We start from the raw sequence: 23291 nt of genomic DNA on the forward strand, positions 1-23291 counted from the left end.
GTGTTTGAAATATAAAGTAAACCCACACGCCCTGCTAGGATTGTGACGCCATCATAGCGCGCCAATGAGAACGTGCGTGCGTCCGTATTAAGTGGGCGACTGACTACACTGCCTGCTTGATCAGCCGGTTTCGCGTCCAAGCGGTCGCGGGGCTGCGGGGCTCCCCATGATCAGCGCCATGGCTGGCTCATCTCACCGCGTCACGCTCGGGCCCCTGGTGGCCGCTATCGATCAGGGCACGAGTTCCACACGGTTCCTGGTAAGACGCAGGGGACACCGGTGGGTCAACCGGGGCTAGCTAGTTTGGTTTTGGTTTGCTGTCTGTCACGCAAACCCAACATTTAGAGAATAATGTACGTCTGTTTAGTTGTTTACAGTCACACTGCACATTGCCGATATGCTACCACTTGCCCACTGTCTTTTAATTCTTATTTATGATACACATATTTACATAAGATCTGTGGCAATAAATATTACCAACATGTTTCACTTAACATTAACTCTATATTTTTTTGTGGGAAGGTGTTCAATTCCAAAACAGCAGAACTTCTCAGCCACCATCAGGTGGAAATCAAACAGAGTTTCCCCAAAGAAGGGTGAGTGCGTTTTCTAATATTTTAGGATGGATCAACCAGAAGATCTGAACTCTATGTCTCTCTCTCAGATGGGTGGAGGAGGACCCAAAAGAAATCTTGCAGTCTGTGTATGAGTGTATGGAACGCACGTGTGAAAAACTCATCCAACTCAACATTGATATCTCTAATATTAAAGGTATGCAGTGTTGAGGCTTCTGCATTCACATTTGGAGTATTTATTAAATCATTGCTTGTCACTGGCAAGAGCAGGTGTCTAATTTATTTGAATTGGCAGGGCTGGCTGTGAATGCTCATTATTCAGTGCCATTGACGGCACTAGAAATCTAATCTGGTCGGATTTGTTCCTTTACAGCTATTGGAGTGACCAACCAAAGAGAAACTACACTTGTTTGGGACAAGGAAACTGGGGAGCCCTTGTACAATGCTATAGGTAATAATCATTTTATTGCTGCCTATTAGACGCACCCATAGTAAAGCAAGAAAACGTATCTGCGAATTATATTTTCCAGTTTGGCTTGACCTACGGACTCAGTCAACAGTTGAGAGTCTGATCAACAAGACACCTGGGAGGAATAAAAACCACTTAAAGGTGAAAAATGAAAACCGCATTGGCCATGTGACATTTTTCTTAACCAGTTTTCATCACAGGAAAAGGTTGTAGAACCATAAACGTATTTCAGCTGTGTTCATACAAATGTTACATACACAACCCTGATTTGGAATTTCCAGCTTCAGCTCTTAAGATATATTATTACTGTTTGCATCAAATACAGTAGTAACCGTACATATTATATGGCGACTATTGGCCAATTGAAATCAATGAAAAGGACATTTCTGTAATTCTTATTTTCTTGATTAAATCATAAAATGTTGGGAAGTGGGTTCTAGTCGATATTCAATACGGATATTGGAGTTGGGTTTCTACAACATTAAAAGATTACATTTGTTTTTTGTTAACTGTTTTTACTAAGTAGGTAGTAATTCCAGGATATATGTGTGAATTTGGAAATTGATATTTAATGGTTTATGTAGTCTAAAGGAGCAAATGAATTGGTGCTGGGCGATATGACCACAAAGATGGAAAAGCGCTATATAAGTATAACACCATTTACCATATATCCCTAAATGGAATTTGTGTATCCAAGTAAATTCCTTCGATAGCTATTGTCCACTTTAATACTAATAACTTATTATAAAATGAAATGCACTGGCCTCCACTCCACAGTGCTAATATCTCTTAAATCAATGATGCAGAACAGCCACTAGTTGTCCCAATAGCAGGAAACCATGAGTGTGGTAAATCACCACACAGTACAGACATATGGTGTATAAAAACAAAATAATGGTGGTAACCAGCAACAAAAAAAATCACTTGATTACAAATTGTTTTTTGTGTAGATCATTATCATATTGGATGGCCCATATTGTGATATATATGGCAGAAAACACAGACAAGACTGAAAAAGCAGTTTCTGGTCTTGCACTCCTCTTTAAAAGAAACTGCTGTATTTTAAGCCAAAACAACTGTTGTGTTTGATAGAACAACCTGTCTATATGCTGCCATAGCAGATTCATGGCGCATTAAGCCCCCGAAATATTTTTTAACCCGTTTTACCCTGGAAACCCCAGTTTACAGTCGGCACGCAACCGTTTTTGTTTCAACCCAGCAATGAAAACTAGGTAAGTAAATATATTTATTATTCAAAATGTCTTTCATTTTTAGCTTAGAATCATTAATTGATGTCTAATACTTCGTTTAAAAAAAAAAAAAAAAAAAAAAAAAAACGACTTTAAAAAATTATTCACTTCCATATTTTAAACTTTTAAACAAATTACGTCACAATCAAAAAAATGGTGTCTGTAAAAAAGTCACGGATATCTACCTCATAACATACTTAATTGTATATATTTTTTTGTTGCTGTCACATTTTCTCAGATATGTTAGATGATAAATAATCAATCCAAACAAAGAAAAATAAAAAATAAAAAGTTTAAAAGAGTAAATATATGAAATTGAACATCTCAACCACTCCTTGATGTCTACGATTTCTGCATCACGACCCTTGTTATATTACCATGTTTCACCCATAAAATCCGCCAAACATCCGGCTGTGGCCATTCACAGCTGTGTCTTGACACTCGGTGATAAATGCTACATGGAGTTTTTAAATCGAAAAGAGGTAAGTACGCGATAATATCTCGTTAAAATCATGGCGTCTTTAATTCTGCTCTCGTATGCTCTCACCTCCAGTTAGGGTTTTGCTATTTAAAAATTATTATTATTATTATTATTATTATTATTTTTTTTTTTTTTTTCCTCCTGTTCAAAATTTGGGCCAAGTTGGGGGTCTCAGAGCAGAACTTCAAGTTACCTGAGTGTTTTCCGCCATATATATTTTCCATATCGCCCAGCTCTAAAATGACTGACCTAATATTGATCAAGAAAAGAAGCTGAGATACCCTCTGTTGATGTTGCACTGCCCTTTTTATTTAATTTTTTTTTTTTTTTTTTTTTTTAACATTTTCAAACTAGCACAAAACAGGTCTTCCAATCAGCACTTACTTCAGTGCGGTGAAACTTCGCTGGTTGATGGACAATGTGGACGAAGTTCACAAAGCTGTCCTCTCTCACCGAGCCATGTTTGGCACCGTGGACTCCTGGCTCATTTGGGTGAGATGTTTGTTGCTGCTCAGCTCTCTTTTCTAGGGAGAAAAAGAAGTTGTTTAAGACTGGGTGAAAATATCTCGCAGTGTTTAACTGGAGGAAAGTCCGGAGGGGTCCACTGTACAGATGTGACCAATGCAAGTCGAACCATGTTGTTCAACATTCACACTATGGACTGGGACCCAGAGCTTTGCAAGTATGACACCTACTGGCCACCCGTGATCTTTTTTATTGACTATATACAGCAGGGGTCGGCAACCTATGACACGCGTGTCAGCACTGGCACGCGAAGGGTTAACCAGTGACACGCGAGGGCATGGCAAAAAAAAAAAAAAAAAAAAAAAATGCGTGTTATGTTCATTGTCGGTTGTAGCTTTATCACTTGCTCAAGCGCCCAATCTTGTGGCCGTTTTATTTATTGGTTCTAAAACAGTAGAAGAAAAATGCAAATAGGAAGTTCTTCAAATGGGATTCAGTGTGTTACATGGCAGCTCCACTCTCACAACTTGAGTGGCATTTGTGTTCTTTAGAGCAACGTCTGTGAGTATTTTGTTGTCAAATTGAGAATTACACTCTTCATATTGTCTTTAGATTGCATGTTTGAGGGGAAATGTGTTTGATATTTCTAATTAAGAACTACTGAATACAGGCTAATTGTGTTTGCATATATCGATGGCATTTTGTTATTTGCAGCATTGTTGCTGATTGCATGTATTTTTTCATTGTTTTAGTTTCATAAAAAAGAAAAGAGACACATAAAGGATTACTGAAAACATCCGGAGTGTGAACCTTTTCATGTTTAGCTGTTTGGATAGCGGAAGCGAGCCCATTTACAATGTGCCTTTTTACCGGAAATTAAGGCATTTTCAGTTGCGCGCCCTGTTATTTAGGGGCTTTACGGGACCGCCCCTCTCACCCACTCTGCCTGTGGCGTTATATGCAAGCAATAATTGATTTTGAGCACACCTCCAGCTCTTCCCCAATTTCTCGACTCCTGCGCTTGTCAGATTTTTTTTCTCTGCGCGTTTAATTCAGCCCACGCTACTAACATGTCACGAAGCCGACCAATCAGAGAGCTGGCGGAAGTACACTGTGTTACCAATTGCACTTTTTGGTAATTGCAACTCTGCACCGTAGGGTGTAGTGGACAGGCGATTAACGTGGCTTGTTGTCGTCGATTCGCCCGGTGCTTATTACTTCAGAGAGGTGGTGATATGTATAAAAACACAGTGACACGTTGGATGGTATTTTGCTGGAGACTTTTATTAACAAAACTAAAACCAGCATGGGACACAGCCACTTTTCATGGCGCTCTTCGCACATCTCTCTCTCAACACCTTGCTCCCTGCCTCTCTTTTTCTTACGCTTAACTAGTAAGCTGGTCATACTGTAGGGGACAGCGGCCCCTTGGGGGTGCCGGTAACAACTGGTTGGCTGGTTACTTCCGCTTGCTCTGTGCATTATGCCTCGGGAGCGTTGTGTGTGTGTCGCATAACAAGTGTCAAACGCAACTACGAGACGAAACATGAAATTCATGGAAAACAGGGCCAGGGATCACATTAAGGTAGTCATCTTTTGTATTTGTTATATAAAATCTAAAATTGTGCATAGAATTCACTGTTAGTGAAAAAGACAAAGTAGTCGCCTGACTTTGAAGGTTAAAACAGTCCGCTCTGTACTGTGAGAGACCTGCACTGAGAATCACGCTTGTTCCCCTTTTCTTGCTGGGTTGTGTGTGTGTGATATGTTTACATAAGATGATGCTCAAGTTTTGATATTTTCTAAAATATACTTTTATTTTTTAGTTATTTGTTAAAGAAGAATGGTAGTTGTAAGAGTTCAACGTATGTTCATGTTGTTTTCTTTGGAGTAAAATTACAGCTCTGTTGGATATAAAAATTCGGATGTGCGTCATTAATCTTGGTGTGGCACACTGATTGACAAGAAAATTTGAAAGTGGCACGCCACACCAAAAAGGTTGCTGACCCCTGATATACAGTATACCATGCTATGTTTTTTTTCTTGATGCAATCAGATATTTTGGTATTCCCATGGAGATTCTGCCCCGAGTGAGAAGTTCTTCAGAAATCTACGGCCTCATGGTGAGCCATCCCATCAAATCTTTATTTTAGTGCCAGTCTACTTGTAAAATTCCCAAAGCTGTTGTGATTGCATGAACATTGATTGAGAAACTCTTTTAGGCATTATTTTGTGTGCCATTGTCTCCTCTCTCTCTCACTGTTAGAAAATATGTTCTAGCTGGGTAAGTCTGATCTGGCCACTTTCCTATCATGCTAAAGTAACCCACCCTGCGTATTCTCTGTGGTTGGCTAAGTTCTCTTCTACAAGCCCACTTCCAATTTATGTCACTCTGTGGTTGGCTAAGTTCTCTTCTACAAGCCCACTTCCAATTTATGTCACAGTGCAGTTCTTCAAAAATGTGCCAAATGCCATCTCAAAATATGTCATTTCAATTCAATGCAAACATATGATTGCACCTCTATCTAGTTGGCGTGTTGTTATTTGGAAATGGGCTGGCTTTTGCTTTTCATGTGACTTGGCTGCTGAGCGTCACTCACCATTGTCTGCTGCAATGACCGCATTAACACGTCGAAATTTCTTTACTCCTTTAGCTACTCTAGCTGAAAACACAAAGGAGTGAAGATATTGATTATTCATTTCTATACATTGGCTTTTTTTCTACTTGTGCTATATTTTTGTTAATTTGGAGGGAGGCAAGAGTTAGGCCTTTAGTTGTTGTTTTGTGAACAGATTTTTTTCATGACCGTTGCAGAAAAAACACATTTTTTTAAGTTAAAACTTGAATTTGGAAAAAAAAGATGACGCCATATTACCTTCACTGTTTCAATATTACCATAAGGTGCCTTTGAGATTTCCCAGTATCTCCAGGAAAATAAGATTTTATTTGAACTTCATATTCAGGTGTTATGTTTTTCTATTTCCCACATAAAAAGAAATTACTGCAAGCAGACAATGAACGTATAAACAGAAAAAATATGACATTTTCCCATATGTTAGCATTTCATGGGCGCATGGTGAACCTTCTTATTGTGAAATCAATTAGCAAGTGGACTTTAAAAAAAAAAAAAAAAAAAAAAGAATTTCAGGAAGGTTTTCATTACACTTGATTTTTGGTATGACAACATCCAATTACATTATGAACCAAGAGTGTAAAATAGGATTTATTTTGCAACTATTTGCATTTTCAGCCTTTATTGAAGAAAGAAAAAAATACTTGTTGCAATACTGCTGCATTTTGATGGTGGCTGAGATACTATTATGAAGTCACCAAAGGCACGTTATGGTGATATTAACTCATTTAGTATTGCAGTTATTTGGCTTCAAATGGTCAAATAATGTGTTCATTAATAGCATCTGGGCAAGACAGTGTCACGTTGAATACTGTAGTTTTAAAAAAGTATTGGCAATTTAGCAACTTTACTTGGGTGTTTTGAATGTAAGTGACTGGAAATAAATTTTGCCTCACTAAATAAACTTTGTGATCATTTGGCAGAAATCAGGAGCACTTTCCGGTATCCCCATTTCAGGAGTGAGTATTGTTGTCAATATTATCAAGTTGCTTGAACCGCTGCTCCATATCTGATACTGATGCATTTTCCTCGAAATTCAGTGTCTTGGGGATCAGTCGGCAGCCTTGGTTGGACAAATGTGCTTCCAGGACGGGCAAGCTAAAAACACGTAAGGCTGAGCGGGGAAAATAGAATTTCAGGATATTATACTCTGAAATCCATTTTTTTTTCTATTTCAGTTATGGAACAGGCTGTTTTTTGCTGCGCAACACCGGACCCAAGGTTCCGCAACTGGCCTGCATTTGTCTGGGTTTTTAGATATCGCCAAAAGTTAATTGCCATTCTCTTTTGCAGCCAGTAATGTCTGACCATGGGCTTCTGACCACTGTGGCCTACAAACTGGGGCGAGACAAACCCGCCTGCTACGCGTTAGAGGTACGGTACCAAGAATATCCTTTCAGTTTGCCTACTACTTCAATTATGTTTCCCTTCCAGGGTTCTGTAGCAATCGCTGGGGCTGTGGTTCGTTGGCTACAGGACAACCTTGGCATTATTGGATCTTCCGAGGAGCTTGGTTAGTCCTTCCCTGAATACGTGGTCCGTTGATTATTTAACCTGCAACCTGCACATTCTTTTTCTGTACAGAAAAGTTGGCCGCATCAGTCGGGACATCATACGGGTGTTATTTTGTTCCTGCCTTTTCGGGCCTTTATGCACCATACTGGGAGCCCAGTGCGAGAGGGTACGAGAAGGTTTGTTATATATGTCAAGAGGAGGATGCGGTTTGACTGACCTTGTTTTGTGTCACAGGGTCATTTGTGGCTTGACGCAGTTCACCAACAAGAGTCACCTCGCGTTCGCTGCTCTGGAAGCAGTCTGCTTCCAGACAAGAGAGGTAGCAACTCACTCGACACTCAAACTAACTCCCCACTTTGGTCTGAGGTTCACTTGAATGGGTGATTTTCAGTTGTTTTTTTTTTCTTCTTCAGATCCTGGACGCTATGAATCAAGACAGCGGCATCCCGCTCACTCAGCTTCAGGTGGACGGAGGAATGACGTCCAACAGGTTGCTGATGCAACTACAGGCGGACATACTTTGCATCCCTGTTGGTAAGCTTATCGTCACTGTTTAACGTCAACCATATACGTATGTCCCATTGATGTTTGCTCTAGGATCAGTAAACAGCCATTTTACATGGAAGCATAAAATAAATCACAACGGCTGGTAGTACTCTTCTACCATTGATGGCGGTTGACATTCAATCCTGTCGTAATGCATTGGGCGTCTGTTGTTGTCAGTGATATGAGCACGGTATGCAGGCATGAAAATCTCTCACCTTTCGGCAAAATTCGCCATTTTGAAGTCAAAAAGGGTGACCTACGTGAATTGTGTAGATCGGAACAAAGCCAAAAAAGCGCACCAGAGTGGCCAAAACATTGACTTATTTCAACGAAACAAAGGAGGGTACACTGTTGTGTCCTGTCTCTTCAATGCCAAGCTTGGCTGCAAGTCGGCCATGAATGAACACCGAAAGCGCTGTCACCCAGTTGTAATTTTGGAAGATGACATGAGACAAGCTGGCAGATTATAAATCCATCTAACTAAGTAACGACATGTTTTATTGAAGTTGCTAAGCCTGTCGCGATATGCAATGAGTCTATCTATTGCACGGTAAATGAAAATGAGGGCAGGAATTTTTACGGCTGCGTTTTATCGTCGCCTGCGTGCGTGTGTGTACACATGCATGTTGATGGCATATGAGACTCCAGTTCTTTTCATGGATGTTTATTAGTCATTAACACGCCGTAGAATTAAAGTTCAGACATACAAAATAAGGAAACATAAAAGAGCTTTTTTTTGCGGGGTGTAAAGCTTCCTGTTAGCGGTTCAGCGAACGTACTTCCGGTGAACATTTAAAAAATAAAAGCACGTCATGTTCGTCATATAAACAACGATTTCTGGAGTTAATCCCACATCCTTCAGAATTCATATTCTATAACAAGAGTAGCTTTAAAAATGACACTCTTTATGAAAAATCTGATTGGCAATATTATAATTATCATACTATTATATATATATTAGTATACTATAATATCAATGCTAGATATTTTTTTAAGAATTGTTTTGAATCGTTGGAATGACTAATCGTAAAAATAGTCTGCTGAGTAATCGGGAGAAAATTAGTCGTGTGGGACAGCCCGAGTTGTAGAGTGTTCCGGAACATATTTCCTCCACACCGTTCTGACCTTTTTTTACCCCTGACCCATTTCCATGCCTGTGTATGGTGGACTCAATTTACAGTGCCCTCCATAATTATTGACACCCCTGGTTAAGTTGTGTTTTTTAGCGTCTAATAATTTTTTAAATTCAAATAATATGGGACCTTAATGGAAAAAAAGAGAAAAATCCAACCTTCAATAGAAGTGCATTTATTCAGTGGGAAAAAAATCCCACATAAAGAAATAATTATTTGACATCAAATAATGTGTGTCACAATTATTAGCACCCCTGGTGTTAATACTTTGTACAACCCCCTTTTGCCAACAAAACAAGGTCTGGGGACTGAGATGGCCATGGGAGGAGCTTGATTTTGTGTCTGGTGAACCATTTCTGTGTAGATTTGGCCATATGTTTAGGGTCATTGTCTTGCTGAAAGACCCAGTGATGACCCATCTTCAGCTGTCGGGCATAGGGCAACAGATTTTGATTTAAAATGTCCTGGTATTGCCTGGTATGCCAAATAGCTCAATCTTGGTCTCATCTGACCAAAGCACACGGTCCCAGGCTTCAACTGGGACCGTGTGCTTTGGTCAGATGAGACCAAGATTGAGCTTTTTGGAACCAAACACTCTAAGTGGGCCTGGCGTGCCACGAAAGATGCGCATGCTGAAAAGCACCTCATACCCACTGAGAAGTATGGGGGTGGGTCAGTGATGCTGTGGGGCTGTTTTGCTTCCAAAGGCCCTGGGAACCTTGTTAGGGTGCATGGCATCATGAATGCTTTGAAATACCAGGACATTTTAAATCAAAATCTGTTGCCCTCTACCCGAAAGCTGAAGATGGGTTGTCGATGGGTTGTTGGCAAAAGGGGGTTGTACAAAGTATTAACACCAGGGGTGCTAATAATTGTGACACACATTATTTGATGTCCAATAATTATTTCTTTATGTGGGATTTTTTCCCCCACTGAATAAATGTACTTGTATTGAAGGTTGGATTTTTCTTTTTTTTTCCATTAAGGTCCCATATTATTTGAATTTGAAAAAAATTATTCGAAGCTAAAAAAACACATCTTAACCAGGGGTTCCAATAATTATGGAGGGCACTGTGCTTCTATTGCACCACTGTCAAAAAAATTGTTACCAAATACTATACCTAGCAATTAATTAAAATACTGGAGCAGTAACTGAAGAAATAATTAGCAAAGAACATGAATTTTGATCGTTATTTACATCTGTAGCAAAGCAATGCATGCTAGCTGGAGGCATGTTGGACAACAACAGTGTTGACTGCAGATGGCAGCAGAGGTTGACTGTCTCCCCCAAGGGAGCAGTGATGGTCAAATGAAGCTTCTTAAAGCAATGGATATTTGCAGCCAGTTGGTTCAAAGCTTCATGTTGTTTCATTTGGTCTTATGACAGTCGTATGATGCCGCTGTCAAATAAAGTGTTACCGGTTAATATCTTTGAATGAATGAGAATGCTATATTTTGGACATGAGAAAATAAAAGTAATAAACAAACACAAAACAAAACAAAAAAAATATAGACAAACCAATTATTATACTTGAGATAACAGCAACAATATTTAAGACAATAATAATAATAAATATTAGAATTTATTCATTGTGTCCAAAAAGGAGTAGGATGAAGCATTTGCTTATTAAAACCCCCCCCCCCCTTTTCTATTCCTCAATAATATCAGTCCGCCTTATTTAATTAGGCTTCATATCAACAAAGAAATAATGCAACCATATACATAAGATGCAAGACAAAATAAAAATAAAATGAAATTAAAAAAGTACCAGCCAATAACAGATATGTGAAAACCCCCTATATTAAAACCCTTCCTCTTACCTATACCCTGTGAAAACCATGTGTTTGTACCACTTCCTATACTGGCTCATACTTGGACATTGCTTGAGCCCCTCATCTAACTTATTCCACAGCCTTACTCCACGAACAGAAACACAAACGCTTTTTAATGTAGTCCGTACTCTCTGATGCTATAAGTGAAGCTCCCCTCTTAAACTGTAATGACCTTCTCTGTTAGAAAACAACTTCTGTATATTGCCAGGAAGTAACATGTAGATAACCTTATACATGAACTGAGCTGTTTGAAAATGAACCAAGTCCGTGAGTTTTAAAGTTCTGGATTTTAAAAATAATATATTAGTATGATCCCTATAACCAGCATTATGTATTATTCTTATGGCTCTTTATTGCAAAATGGATAGTGAATTTATTGTACATTTATAATTATTACCCCAGACCTCTGCACAGTAGTGTAAATATGGCAGGATTAAAGAGCAGTAAAGAATGTGGAGTGATTTATTATCAAGAAGGTGTTCTGCTTTATTCAGAACTGAAATGCTTCTTGCTAATTTACTTTGTATATGTTTTATATGAGCTTTCCAATTAACCGTGTCATCAATTACAACGCCAAGAAACTTATTTTCATGGACCCTTTCAATATCACCCCGTCTATCTGTATCTGTACTTGACTATATTTATTGTGGCTGCTAAATAACATAAATTTAGTTTTACTTAAGTTTAATGATAATTTGTTTTTATCAAACCATGCTTTCAGTTTACAAATCTCATCAGAAACCCTCCCCAGGAGTTCATGTAAGTCCCCCCCCCAGAGCAAAAGATACTAGTGTCATCTGCAAATAAAACTAATTTTAGTTTGCTTGAAACTTTGTATATGTCATTTATGTAAAGAATAAACAGTTTTGGACCTAACACTGAACCCTGAGGGACGCCACAAGCAATGTCCAAGCATGATGATGCATAGTCACCCAACTTCACAAATTGTTATCTGTTACTTAAATAACTCTTCACCCAGTGTTGTACCACCCCCCTGATCCCATAATTTTCAAGTTTATTAATTAAAATGTCATGGTTAATAGTGTCAAATGCTTTCTGTAGATCTATGAATACTCCAACTGAATGTAATTTGTGGTCAAGAGCGTTAGTGATCTCAACTGATTCTATTAAGGCTAGTGATGTTGAACTGTTTGCCCTAAATCCATACTGACAAAAAGTAAGTTATATTTACTGATGAAATTATCTAATCTTTTGCTGAATAATTTTTCCAGAATTTTGGAAAATTGTGGAAGTAGAGAAACAGGCCTGTAATTTGTCCTGTCTTTTCCCAGTCTTGGATAATGGCACTTCTTTAGCTATTTTCATTTTGTTTGGAAATGTACCCGTTTGAAATGATAAGTTACAGATGTATGTTAGTGGTTTTGAAATCCCCTCAATGACCTTTTTCACAACTGTCATGTCAATGACATTTATGTATAATTTATGTATAATGTCATTTAAGTCAGTGGATGTTTTGCATTTACAATTATTTACAGTATCAATTAGTTCTTCTTCTACAACTGCTGTAAGGAACATTGAGCTGGGATATCTTTTGGTGTAAATATCACATGATACAATGATGAAAGCCGCGGTTTATAGTTCAGTGCGGTGTATCAATGAACATATGTCTTTTTGGTGCCAAAATTGGTGGGTGTCAGCTTATAGTCAGGTGTTCCTTATAGTGCGAAAATTACGGTACTTCATTTATCGCCAAAGAACTTGAAATTTTTAAGTAAACTGTGCTTATTTCTGGTAAGCAGAACTAAATTTTAAGTAATCTACACGTGACGGCTATATTCCGTAAAATATTTTAATCCAAAGGTAAATAATTTACCTTTTCAATTTTTGCTTTCACAGAAATATGTTTTGCCCCAAAACTTGATAATTCTAGTTAGCACCAGTCATTTTATCAAGTCAAATCTATAAACTTGATGAGGTCCAAATACTATACTTAATTACTGAAGAAAAATTGAAAATTTGAGTGGTGCTTATTTAAAATCTTTCCATTATTTAATGGAAATTTTATTTTTAAATTGCAGCCCCTGTGAGTTCAAATGAATTGCACATCTACAACCCCTAGCAAAAAGTATGGAATCACAAGTCTCAGACGAGCATTCGCTCAGACATTTTATTATGTAGAACAAACTCTGATAAAAAGCTTGAAAAAAATTATGAATTAGTTCAAAAGTGCAACTCTTTAGCATTCAGAAACACTAAAAGAAATGAATTAAAAAAACATTGTGGTGGTCAGTAAATGTTACTTTTATAGAGCAAGTGCAGAGAAATAAATATAGAATCACTCCATTCTGAGGAAAAATATATGGAATCATGAGAAACAAACAACACATCTCTAGTATTTAGTTGTTCCGCCTCTGGCTTTTATGACAGCTTGCAGTCTCTGAGGCATGGACTTGATGAGTGACAAACGGTATTCTTCTTTAGTTTGGTGCCAACTCTTTGATTGCAGTTGCCAGATCATCCTTGCTGGTCGGAGCCTTTCTGTGGACCATTTTTTTCAATTTCCACCACAGGTTTTCAATTGACTTGAGATCTGGGCTATTTGCAGGCCATGACATCGACTGGATGAGTCTTTCTACAAGGAATGCTTTAACAGTTTTAGCTCTTGGCATGATGCATTGTCATGTCAATGTAAACTTGTGCATTTATTGAAGTTTTAACCATAGCCATCTCCCCAATGCCTTTGCATGACATGCAGCCCCATATCATCAAGGACTGAGGGGATTTTGATGTTCAGGCAGTCATCTTTGTAAATCTCACTGGAACGGCACCAAACAAAAGTTCCAGCATAATCACCGTGTCCAATGCAGATTCTTGACTCATCACTGAAAATAACCTTCATCCAGTCAATCACGGTCCATGATCGCCTCTCCTTAGCCCATTGCAGTCTTGTTCTTTTCTGTAAAAGTGTCAATGATGGCTTCCTTTTAGCTTTCCTGTATGAAAATTCCATTTCCTTTAGGCGATTTTGCACAGTTCTGTTACATACATTGACTCCAGCTTCCTCCCATTTCTTCTTCATTTGTCTTGTTGTACATCTTCTGTTTTCAAGACATATGGCCTTTAGTTGTTTGTCATGACATTTGGATGTCTTCCTCGGTCTACCAGTACGCTTAACTTTAACAACCTTGCCATGTTGTTTGGACTGGTCCAGATTTTTGCTACAGCTGATTGTGAACATCTTTGGCAACCATACGTGTAGCATTACGTTCTTCAATAAGTTTGATAATCCTCTCCTTGGTCTCAAGAGACATCTCTCTTATTGGAGCCAAGATTCTTGTGAATCCCCTTGGTCCAGCAGCCCTCCAAGGTGTGATAACTGCACTGTTTTTAACTGCTGACTAACGAGCAGATCTAATCTGAGGCAGGGGCCCAATTAAGGAAATTGACTGGGTGTATCTGTATTTTCTACTCAAAATGGAGTGATTCCATATTTTTTTTCTTCAGAATAGTGATTCTATATTTATTTCCCTGCACTTGCGCTATAAAATTAACATTTACTGACCACCACAATGTTTATTTATTTATTTAGTGTGTCTGAATGCCAAGGAGTTCCACTTTTGAACTAATTCATTATTTTTTCAAGCTTTTTATCCGAGTTTGTGCGACATAATAAAATGTCTGAGTGCTCATCCGAGACTGGTGATTCCATACTTTTTGCTAGAGGTTGTATTACTGTCAGTTACAATGAATGACTTAAATAATTGAAATGTTTGTTTTTATAGTCATTCAGTAAATCCTTATGTTGCATATTTTCTGAAGGAAGGTGGAAAATAATCCCATTATCTTCCTCAGTGAAGCCATCCATGCCCGAGACCACCGCTCTAGGGGCAGCGATGGCAGCTGGTGCAGCTGAGGGGGTGAGCGTCTGGAGTCTGAACCCGGACGATCTCAGTGAAGTGACGTCGGAGAAGTTCGAGCCCCAGATCAACCCTGAAGGTAGATTTGAATTGATTCGCTGTGCCCTGTGAGCCACCTGACATTTTTCTCACCACAGAGAGCGAGTTCCGATATGCGCGCTGGAAGAAAGCCGTTCAAAAGTCTATGAACTGGGAGACAACGGAACTGCCGTCTAATGGCAATGGTAGTGTTCTCTCATTCGATTTTTTTATTTGATACAGTGGGGAGAACAAGTATTTGATACACTGCCGATTTTGCTGGTTTTCCCACTTGCAAAGCATGTAGAGGTCTGTAATTTGTATCATAAGTTCTCTTCAACTGTGAGGGACGGGATTGCATGAAATAAGTATTTGATACAATCACAAAAATCGAACTTAATATTTGGTACAGAAACCTTTGTTTGCTATTACAGATACCAAACGTTTCCTGTAGTCCTTGACAAGGTTTGCACACACTGCAGCAAGGATTTTGGCCCACTCCTCCATGCAGATCTTCTCCAGAGCCTTCAGGTTTCGGGGCGGCTGCCGGGCAACACAGACTTTCAGCTCCCTCCATAGATTTTCTATCGGGTTCAGATCTGGTGACTGGCTAGGCCACTCCAGGACCTTAGATGCTTCTTACGGAGCCACACTTTAGTTGCCTTGGCTGTGTGCTTTGGGTCGTTGTCATGCTGGAAGACCCAGCCACGACCCATCTTCAGGGCTCTCACTGAAGGAAGGAGGTTGTCAGCCAAGATCTGGCGATACATAGCCCCCTTCCATCCTCCCCTCAATACAGTGCAGTCGTCCTGTACCCTTGGTAGAGAAGCAGCCCCCAAAAAATGATGTTTCCTCCTCCATGTTTCACGGTTGGGATGGTGTTCTTGGGGTTGTACTCATCCTTCTTTTTCCTCCAAACACGACGAGCCGAGTTTAGACCAAAAAGTTCAATTTTGGTCTCATCCGACCACATGACCTTCTCCCATTGCTCCTCTGGATCATCCAGATGGTCAGTGGCAAACTTCAGACGTGCCTGGACATGCACTGGCTTCAGCAGCGGGACCTTGCGTGCACTGTAGGATTTTAATCCATGACGGCGTAATGTGTTTCTTTCCTTCCTGGTGTTGGTTTTCTCCGAGACTGTGGTTCCAGCTCTCTTCAGATCATTGACCAGGTCCTGCCGTGTAGGTCTGGGCTGATCCCTCACCTTCCTCAAGATCAGTGATACCCCACGAGGTGAGATCTTGCATGGAGCTCCAGAACGAGGCAGATTGACCGTCAACTTGAACTTCTTCCATTTTCTAATAATCGCTCCAACAGTTGTTACCTTCTCACCAAGCTGCTTGCTTATTTTCCTGTAGCCCATCCCTGCCTTGTGCAGGTCTATTATTTTGTCCCTGATGTCCTTACACAGCTCTTTGGTCTTGGCCATTGTGGAGGGGTAGGAGTTTGTTTGTTTGAGCATGCGAACAGGTGTCTTTTATTCAGGTAACAAGTTCAAACAGGTGCAGTTACTTCCGGTAATGAGTGGAGAACAGGAGGGGTTCTTAAAAAAGAACTAAGAGCTGAAATATTTACTAGTTGGTAATGTATCAAATACTTATTTCATGCAGTTAAATACAAATTTATTATTTAAAAATTATACAATGTGATTTTCTGGATTTTTGTATTAGATTCCGTCCCTCACAGTTGAAGAGAACTTATGATACAAATTACAGACCTCTACATGGCTTGCAAGTGGGAAAACCAGCAAAATCGGCAGTGTACCAAATACTTGTTCTCCCCACTGTATATTTTCAAACCCCTTTCTGTGACTTGAATGGTTGTTATCTTGTAATCAGGTGAAAGCAGTATCTTCAGCAGTGTCCCACTGGGCTTTTACATCATGGGCAGCATGCTGATGTTGATTGGAGCCAATTACATTGCAGGTTGGTTTCCGCTTGCCTGATCACAAGAACACTAAGGGCGCTTTCACACTAGCACTGTTTGGTCCATTTTCAATAGACCAGTGTTCTTTTTCTCAGATAGTCCGCTTCGTTTTGTAAATGTGAATGCGCATCCGAAGTCTAGTTAGGACCAAACAAACGAACTCTGGTCCGCTCAAAAATCCGCTTGAAGCGCAACTTGCTTCGCTTGTGAATGTAACTGGAGCAGTGTGTGCTTTTGCTACTTTATTTGCAGCGTTACAGCGGACGCACACCATTCAAAATCAACAGCAAGATGAAAGACGAACCATGGCCAAATGTTGTTGTGCTGCGCTATGCAGTTGCATTTGATACACAGAATCTGGTTCTAATGGTGCTGATGGGCTTTGCATGCTGTTGCTGAACGTACCGTGTGAGAGTGACAGAAGAAGAGACGGGCGGAGTTTCTCGGGGCGGCTGTTTCATAAGTCTCGCTCTCATTGAAGTGGCAACAGTTTGACAGTCCAAAAAGTCAGGAAAATGAGAGCGATTGCCCACCAATGTGACTTGGTGTCCCAAGCGGTTCCCTTTCGTGGTTTAATTTTCCCCGATGCATTTGTTATATACAGTGGTACCTCTACATACAATCGCTTTGACACACGATCTTTTCGACATCCGACGTAAAATTTGACCCGCCATTTGTTTGTGCATCTGACGACATACTCAAAACATGACGACATGACAGCACAGCAGACGAACGCACAGGGGATTTTCTTGTGTGAGAAATCAACTCTGGTTTCAAAAAGATTGGTACAGATGATGAAACAAGCAAAAAGGTGAGGCTTACATTCTAAATGAAGATGCAAGTTATAGAGAAATATGAATGTGGGGTGCGCATCCGTGAACTGGCTCAACAATAAATCTCCAGTCCTCCTCCAACCGCCGTTTGCCAGACTTTATAATTTAAGGTGACGATTATTATTGTGGTAAAATCGCCAAAGAAATCGCCAGCTTCGTCAGGTTTTTATCATTTATTTCACAACTTACCCAGCACAAAAGTTGACTGTGTTCTCAAGAAAACATTGAAAGTGAAACACTCAACCTCCACCGCTTCCTCTCTCTGACACGTCAACCCCGTGTTGCGTTCAGGTACAGCAAAAAACGTCCGCCACATTAGAACCCAATTCGTTCCATTACTACAGGAATTATTATTATATTGTTATTCCGATTTTTATATATAATTTATTTGTTTTGCTATGTGTAATTGCCATTTGTAATAGTTCCAGCAGTATTTATTAAGGGGTTTAGTGTAGGTTTTTAGGCTGTGGAACGAATTAATGGAATTATAATATATTCCTATGGAAAAAATCCTGCTCAGCATACGACCATTTCGACTTACAAACAAGGTCCTGGAACGAATTAACTTCTTATGTAGAGGTACCACCGTACTCCAGTTCGCTCGAGTCGCGAGGGAGCGACCCTGCCGCTGGCTGAGCGGCGACTTGCTATGCTATGCTACATTAGTGTCCCCCTTTTTTTTTCTTTTTTTCCCCCTGAACTTAAAATGCATACAAACATCTGTTGCACAAAACAGTCAGTTGACAAAAAATGATACATACAGACGCACAGTTCTATTATCATTGCAAAATAAAAGACTGTAATAATACTAATTAAAAAAAAAAAAAAACTAAAAAAACTGTACACAGTTTTAAATGTAAAAATAATGCAATGCTACATTACGTGCAGCATCACAGGACCACGCTGTGACGCTCCATGCTCCCCTCGCCTCCCAGGACGGAGGTATTTCCTCTTCTATTTGTTCAATCAATGCGTGCGCCATTCGTCCACATGATGCTACTCGTAAAGTTTGGTTGTCGCAGTGTGAATGCTGAACCTTTTCAACAAGTCATTTGCAGGTGTTGTTGCGAGGTAGCTCTCCAACCTCTTGGTCTAATGTGAAAGCGCCCTAAAATCTCTTCAATTCATTGAGACTTTTATTATGTCACATTAAGGTCACAACTAGTCTCCTGATGGTCAGGAAGGACAGAGATCTACTGTTGATTTTTTTTTTTTCTTCTCCTGAAAAGTCACTCCAGAAGAAGAATGTTTGAACTGACATTTAATGGGACCTTTCGCCATATTTACTTTCTCGTTCAACATGAACTACAGCAAGTCTATGCATGCAGGTTTCTTCTTTTTCCTTTTTTCATTTTAATTACTGGCAGTTTGCTGTGATCTTTTGAGTTTTTGTACAAATGCATTATGCTTGTTTGTCACTGTTACTAAGCCCCTTCCCAAAATCCTAGTTTACCTAAGGTACTTTTTAGTGCACTTTATATGGTCTTTTATATTTTTTTGGGTGCTAAAAAACACAATCTAGGAATATATTTTTATGTAGATTTCCCTCATACACATTTGCCATAATGGTTTCAATCAAGGCACTTGTAGACAATGAATTATGTTGCTCCGATTTGTCAAATAAAAGCACTTCAGAATTTATGTGGGTCAATATCTGTTTTTGTATGCGTTTACCTGAAATCAAAGTGGTAAACGCTGCACACTTGGGACCTAAAGGTTGGTCGAATTTCAGACGGAAGCAACATGTAGAAGAAAAAAAAAAAAACAATGGTCTTTTTTTTTTCTCGTCAGTATGATGTTAAACCATGAATAAACTTGGCTTTGACCCATTATACTCCCTTTAAATTTTGTTTGTTTAGCAAGTTGGCTGGTTAAACATCCAACAACAAAAAGTGCCACATCTACAACCCCAATTCCAATGTAATCTGGACGTTGTATTATACATTAAAAAAAGAATGCAATGGTTTGTAAATCGTGTTGAACCCATATGTAATTGAATACACTAGACAAGATATTTAATGTTGAAACTAATAAACTATTATTTTCTGTTTACTACTGTGTTAACCTTGCTTTGTTTTTGTTTAGAGGAACACTGTCCTTAAACTATTCGACTATGGTATTTTCTCATGCACTTGTTCACAAAGAGGTGAACCCAGGGGTGAAAGTGGATAGAATTTCTTGCCGGAACTCCCCGACGTAAAAGTCTCCACGGAGCCAGAAAATTATTATTTTTTTTTTCTTTCTTTCTTTTTTTTTTTTTTTTTTTTTTTTTTTTTTTGAGGGGGGGGGGCGAACCTTTTAAACTACTGAAATGCAAAGAAAACTGTTTTAGCACAGTCATTTCTATAACACAAAAACTGATTTTCATTAAAAATTGTATTTTTTTAATGATTTGCAAAATGTAAAAAAAAACAGCAATAACCCCAACCTCCATCTCCTATTTTTTATTTTCCCTCATTTCCTCACATACTAAATGCCAAATCTCAATTTTAACTAACAAAGAACATAGGATGTATATTAAAATTGAAGTTAATGTAAAAATGTACTTTTTTTTTTTCAATAATAAAGATTATACAATTACATTATAGCAATATACATTCAGAAAAATAAGCATCGCAGAGTGAAATGCAATATATTTTGATTTTTTTTTTTTTTTAATTTTATTGTAAAATGCATCAATTTCGTGCACTTTGAGAGAAAAATGAAGCGGCTATGAAGAACTGCACACTGCATTATTATACATTTTAACTTGAATACTCACTGAGGAATTAACAGCGCAGTCCAGGTCTTAATGTAGAACCAGAAAAGGCAGGAGACTGCCTGAAGCACAAAGAAAACATGGTATGATTTATGCTAAATCACAATGAAAAGAGGCTGTAATTGAACATTTTAACTTGAATACTCACTGAGAAATGAACAGAACACTCTCAGGATCTCTATGTAGAACCAGAAAAAGGCAGGAGAATATATTTCTTTTGAATTAATATTGCTGCTGCATGTGCATATGTTGTTTTACAGCTAAAATATTTTTTCTTAAGAGAGGGATAGTAGGACTAGCATACTGTAACTTGAAACGATTGCAAACGGGGACATGGAGTAGCTGGCACTAACCCTTTAATTGCCATTTATTTCATTTAAAATGTAGCTACCTGGTGGATAACAATTGCCAATATATTTAGCAAGTAACCCTCTTCATCCCTACTTACTTTCCTTGCGCTTGTCTAGGGAACTTCCAGTTAACAGCCAGGCGCATTGCTGCCACCTGTCGGATTGGATGCGAACTCTAGATAATATTAGAGGATGGGGGGATAAAAATAGGGATGTATGTATGGCGGCCGCTGGCCGTCCAGAGCACCGGGCATTCTGTGATCCTTCAGAAGCTACAGATTACCAGTCCGCCCCTGCTTGTGGCACTTGAATGCCCTTGAGCCCAACTCTCTGGCGCTCTGGCTGACATTTTTAAGACACACGTTAAAAATCTCGGTGTGATATTCGATAGCAGACTAAACTTTGAAAACCAGATTAGTTCTGTTGTAAGAGCAAGTTTTTTCCAGCTCCGTCTCTTGGCCAAAATGAAGCCTTTTCTTAGTCGCTACGACCTTGAAAAAGCAATTCACGCTTTTATAAGCTCAAGGCTGGACTACTGCAATCAACTTTATGTTGCCCTCCCCAAGTCCTCAATTTCTCGTCTGCAACTTGTTCAAAATGCTGCCGCTTGATTTTTAACAGGTACACCTAGACTTGAGCATATTACCCCGTGCTATCATCACTCCACTGGCTTCCAGTCCATTTTAGAATTGATTTCAAACTTTTACTGTTTGTTTTTAATTCTATTAATGGCCAGGCTCCATCTTATTTATCGGAAATTTTAACCTTCCGTAACTCCGGCGGGACTCTTCGGTCGACCAGCCAGCTTCTTTTACATGTTCCGAGCTCGAAACTTAAACTGGGGAGACCGATCTTTTGCGGTTGCTGCCCCTAGGCTGTGGAATAGCCTTCCCCCTGAAATCCGTGCCACTACGGATCTAGGTCTTTTTAAGTCTCTGTTAAAAACACACCTTTTTTAGACTCGCCTTTTACACAGGTTAGGATAGCCTGGTTTTAATTGCTTTAGGGTTTTTAATGTTTTTGGATTTTATCGGTTTTATTTTTATTTGCTGAACTTCTATCGTGATGCGCTGTTTTTGTTTCATTTTTTTTCTTAATGTCATTGTATCATACTTTCCTGCCTTTCATTTATCTTGAGCCATGTTTTGTTGTAAAGCACTTTGAAGGCCTTTCAGGTTTTGTAAAGTGCTATATAAATAAATTTGATTGATTGATTGATTGACTGGGAACTACAACATCATAGAAACCTGAAATTATAGCTTTTAGTTTTGGTGTGCCACACCAAGATTTTAAGTGGGCCCCATTTGCCCACCCCTAAGAAAATTTTCTGGAGTCGCTACTGTTCACGTCAAGTAACAGCTTGTGATAAATGGAATATGAAATGGGGAAAATGCCTTTATTCAGTATGACAGGGCTAAATTACTGGGGATTGGTCATTGTCTAGGATAAAAGAAAAATTCGACTAATTGGTCAATATTGCCGACTTCTTGCACCTCCCGAACTGGAGTTATAGCAGACGATGACGGCTCTTGTCAATCCCCTGATGCGGCTTCGGCGAAGGTAGCCAACAGTCCCGGATTGCGCAGGACATCCTGGATGGAGAATTTAGGAACTTATTCACCATCTGGCGGCGAGCGCCTAACTCGGTGGTAACCAGCTCATTATTAAAATGCGTGATATTATCCCAGTAGTTGACATACGATAAAAAACTTATCTTACTTACTTCCACTGCCTGTCTCTCTTCTCGGCCGTCCAATGGTCCCATGTTTGTCGGGCTTGTTTTGCCCATTCTTTGCGGCAAACAGGATCTTTTGAAAACCCCAAAAGGCTCACACCACTTTCCCCAGTGTAACAACAAAAGCCTGTATCACATGGGGCTGGAATGACGAGAAAAATAAAGGGAAAACTGTATAATACACAGAACTTCAACCAAAACAAATATGGCTGCCAGGTCAAGCGTTCATCCTTTGACGTCACGTCCGGCTTCTTCCTCCATTTGAGACTCTGGACAGAAGTCACTTATTTTCGTGGTGTGGAATTCAAAAAGGTAAACATATCGATTACGTCCGCACACAGCCATGTGGTCCATTTCATTCAGGAGCATTAAATACCCTGTGTAATATGAAATAAACATGCTTTAAAGCAACACTAGGTAACTTTTCAACCTTTATAAAATACGTTTGTGATATGTCTATTATGTCTTGAGGGGGTCTATATCACTTTCACCGGCACTAAATAACTTTGAGAAGGGTGGTTGGAACCCTGTCACCCAAAAAAAACTACAAATGTGCTCACTGATTTACGGCATATGTCACTTTCCCCATTCATTATAAAGATGGAGGTCTATGCGAACGCTTTCCCGCAAATTCTGCAAAGATGACAGAGTAACAAAAGAGAAATTTTGTTTGAGGAGGGAAAAAAAAGGGAGGCTACCAAGATTTACAGAATAAACATTGGCCTTGCTTTCACTCGCTGGCGCTGACGAGTTCGGGTGGGTTGGTGGGGTTAGCCACACGGTTGCTAACTGGCATATGCTATTGAATTCATTACCTTATTACTATTTATCCTTCACACAGCTGCTGGAAACAGATTTGTTGTTTATTCCATTTGCAGGCAAACAGGAGA

General features: G+C 39.3%; 1 protein-coding gene across 2 annotated transcripts; it reads left to right on the top strand.

Moving 5' to 3' along the window:
• The first annotated feature begins 70 nt into the window (after positions 1 to 70).
• gk (glycerol kinase) lies at positions 71 to 19588 on the top strand. 2 transcript variants are annotated; one of them, XM_057830560.1, is made up of 21 exons: positions 71 to 259; positions 523 to 596; positions 665 to 771; positions 949 to 1026; positions 1106 to 1185; positions 3130 to 3267; positions 3348 to 3457; positions 5297 to 5363; positions 5507 to 5524; positions 6797 to 6832; positions 6914 to 6981; positions 7052 to 7094; positions 7167 to 7247; positions 7308 to 7386; positions 7458 to 7554; positions 7623 to 7707; positions 7802 to 7922; positions 14714 to 14857; positions 14916 to 15002; positions 16638 to 16724; positions 18713 to 19588. In XM_057830560.1, the coding sequence occupies exons 1-21, from the start codon at positions 167 to 169 to the stop codon at positions 18721 to 18723; spliced, it is 1704 nt and encodes a 567-aa protein (XP_057686543.1). In that variant the 5' UTR covers positions 71 to 166; the 3' UTR covers positions 18724 to 19588. The 2 variants fall into 2 exon arrangements, with proteins under 2 accessions (XP_057686543.1, XP_057686544.1); XM_057830561.1 differs by lacking the exon at positions 5507 to 5524.
• Positions 19589 to 23291: the final 3703 nt, after the last annotated feature.

This window comes from Corythoichthys intestinalis, chromosome 2, assembly GCF_030265065.1.
Source record: "Corythoichthys intestinalis isolate RoL2023-P3 chromosome 2, ASM3026506v1, whole genome shotgun sequence".
Taxonomy (NCBI): Eukaryota; Metazoa; Chordata; class Actinopteri; order Syngnathiformes; family Syngnathidae; genus Corythoichthys; species Corythoichthys intestinalis.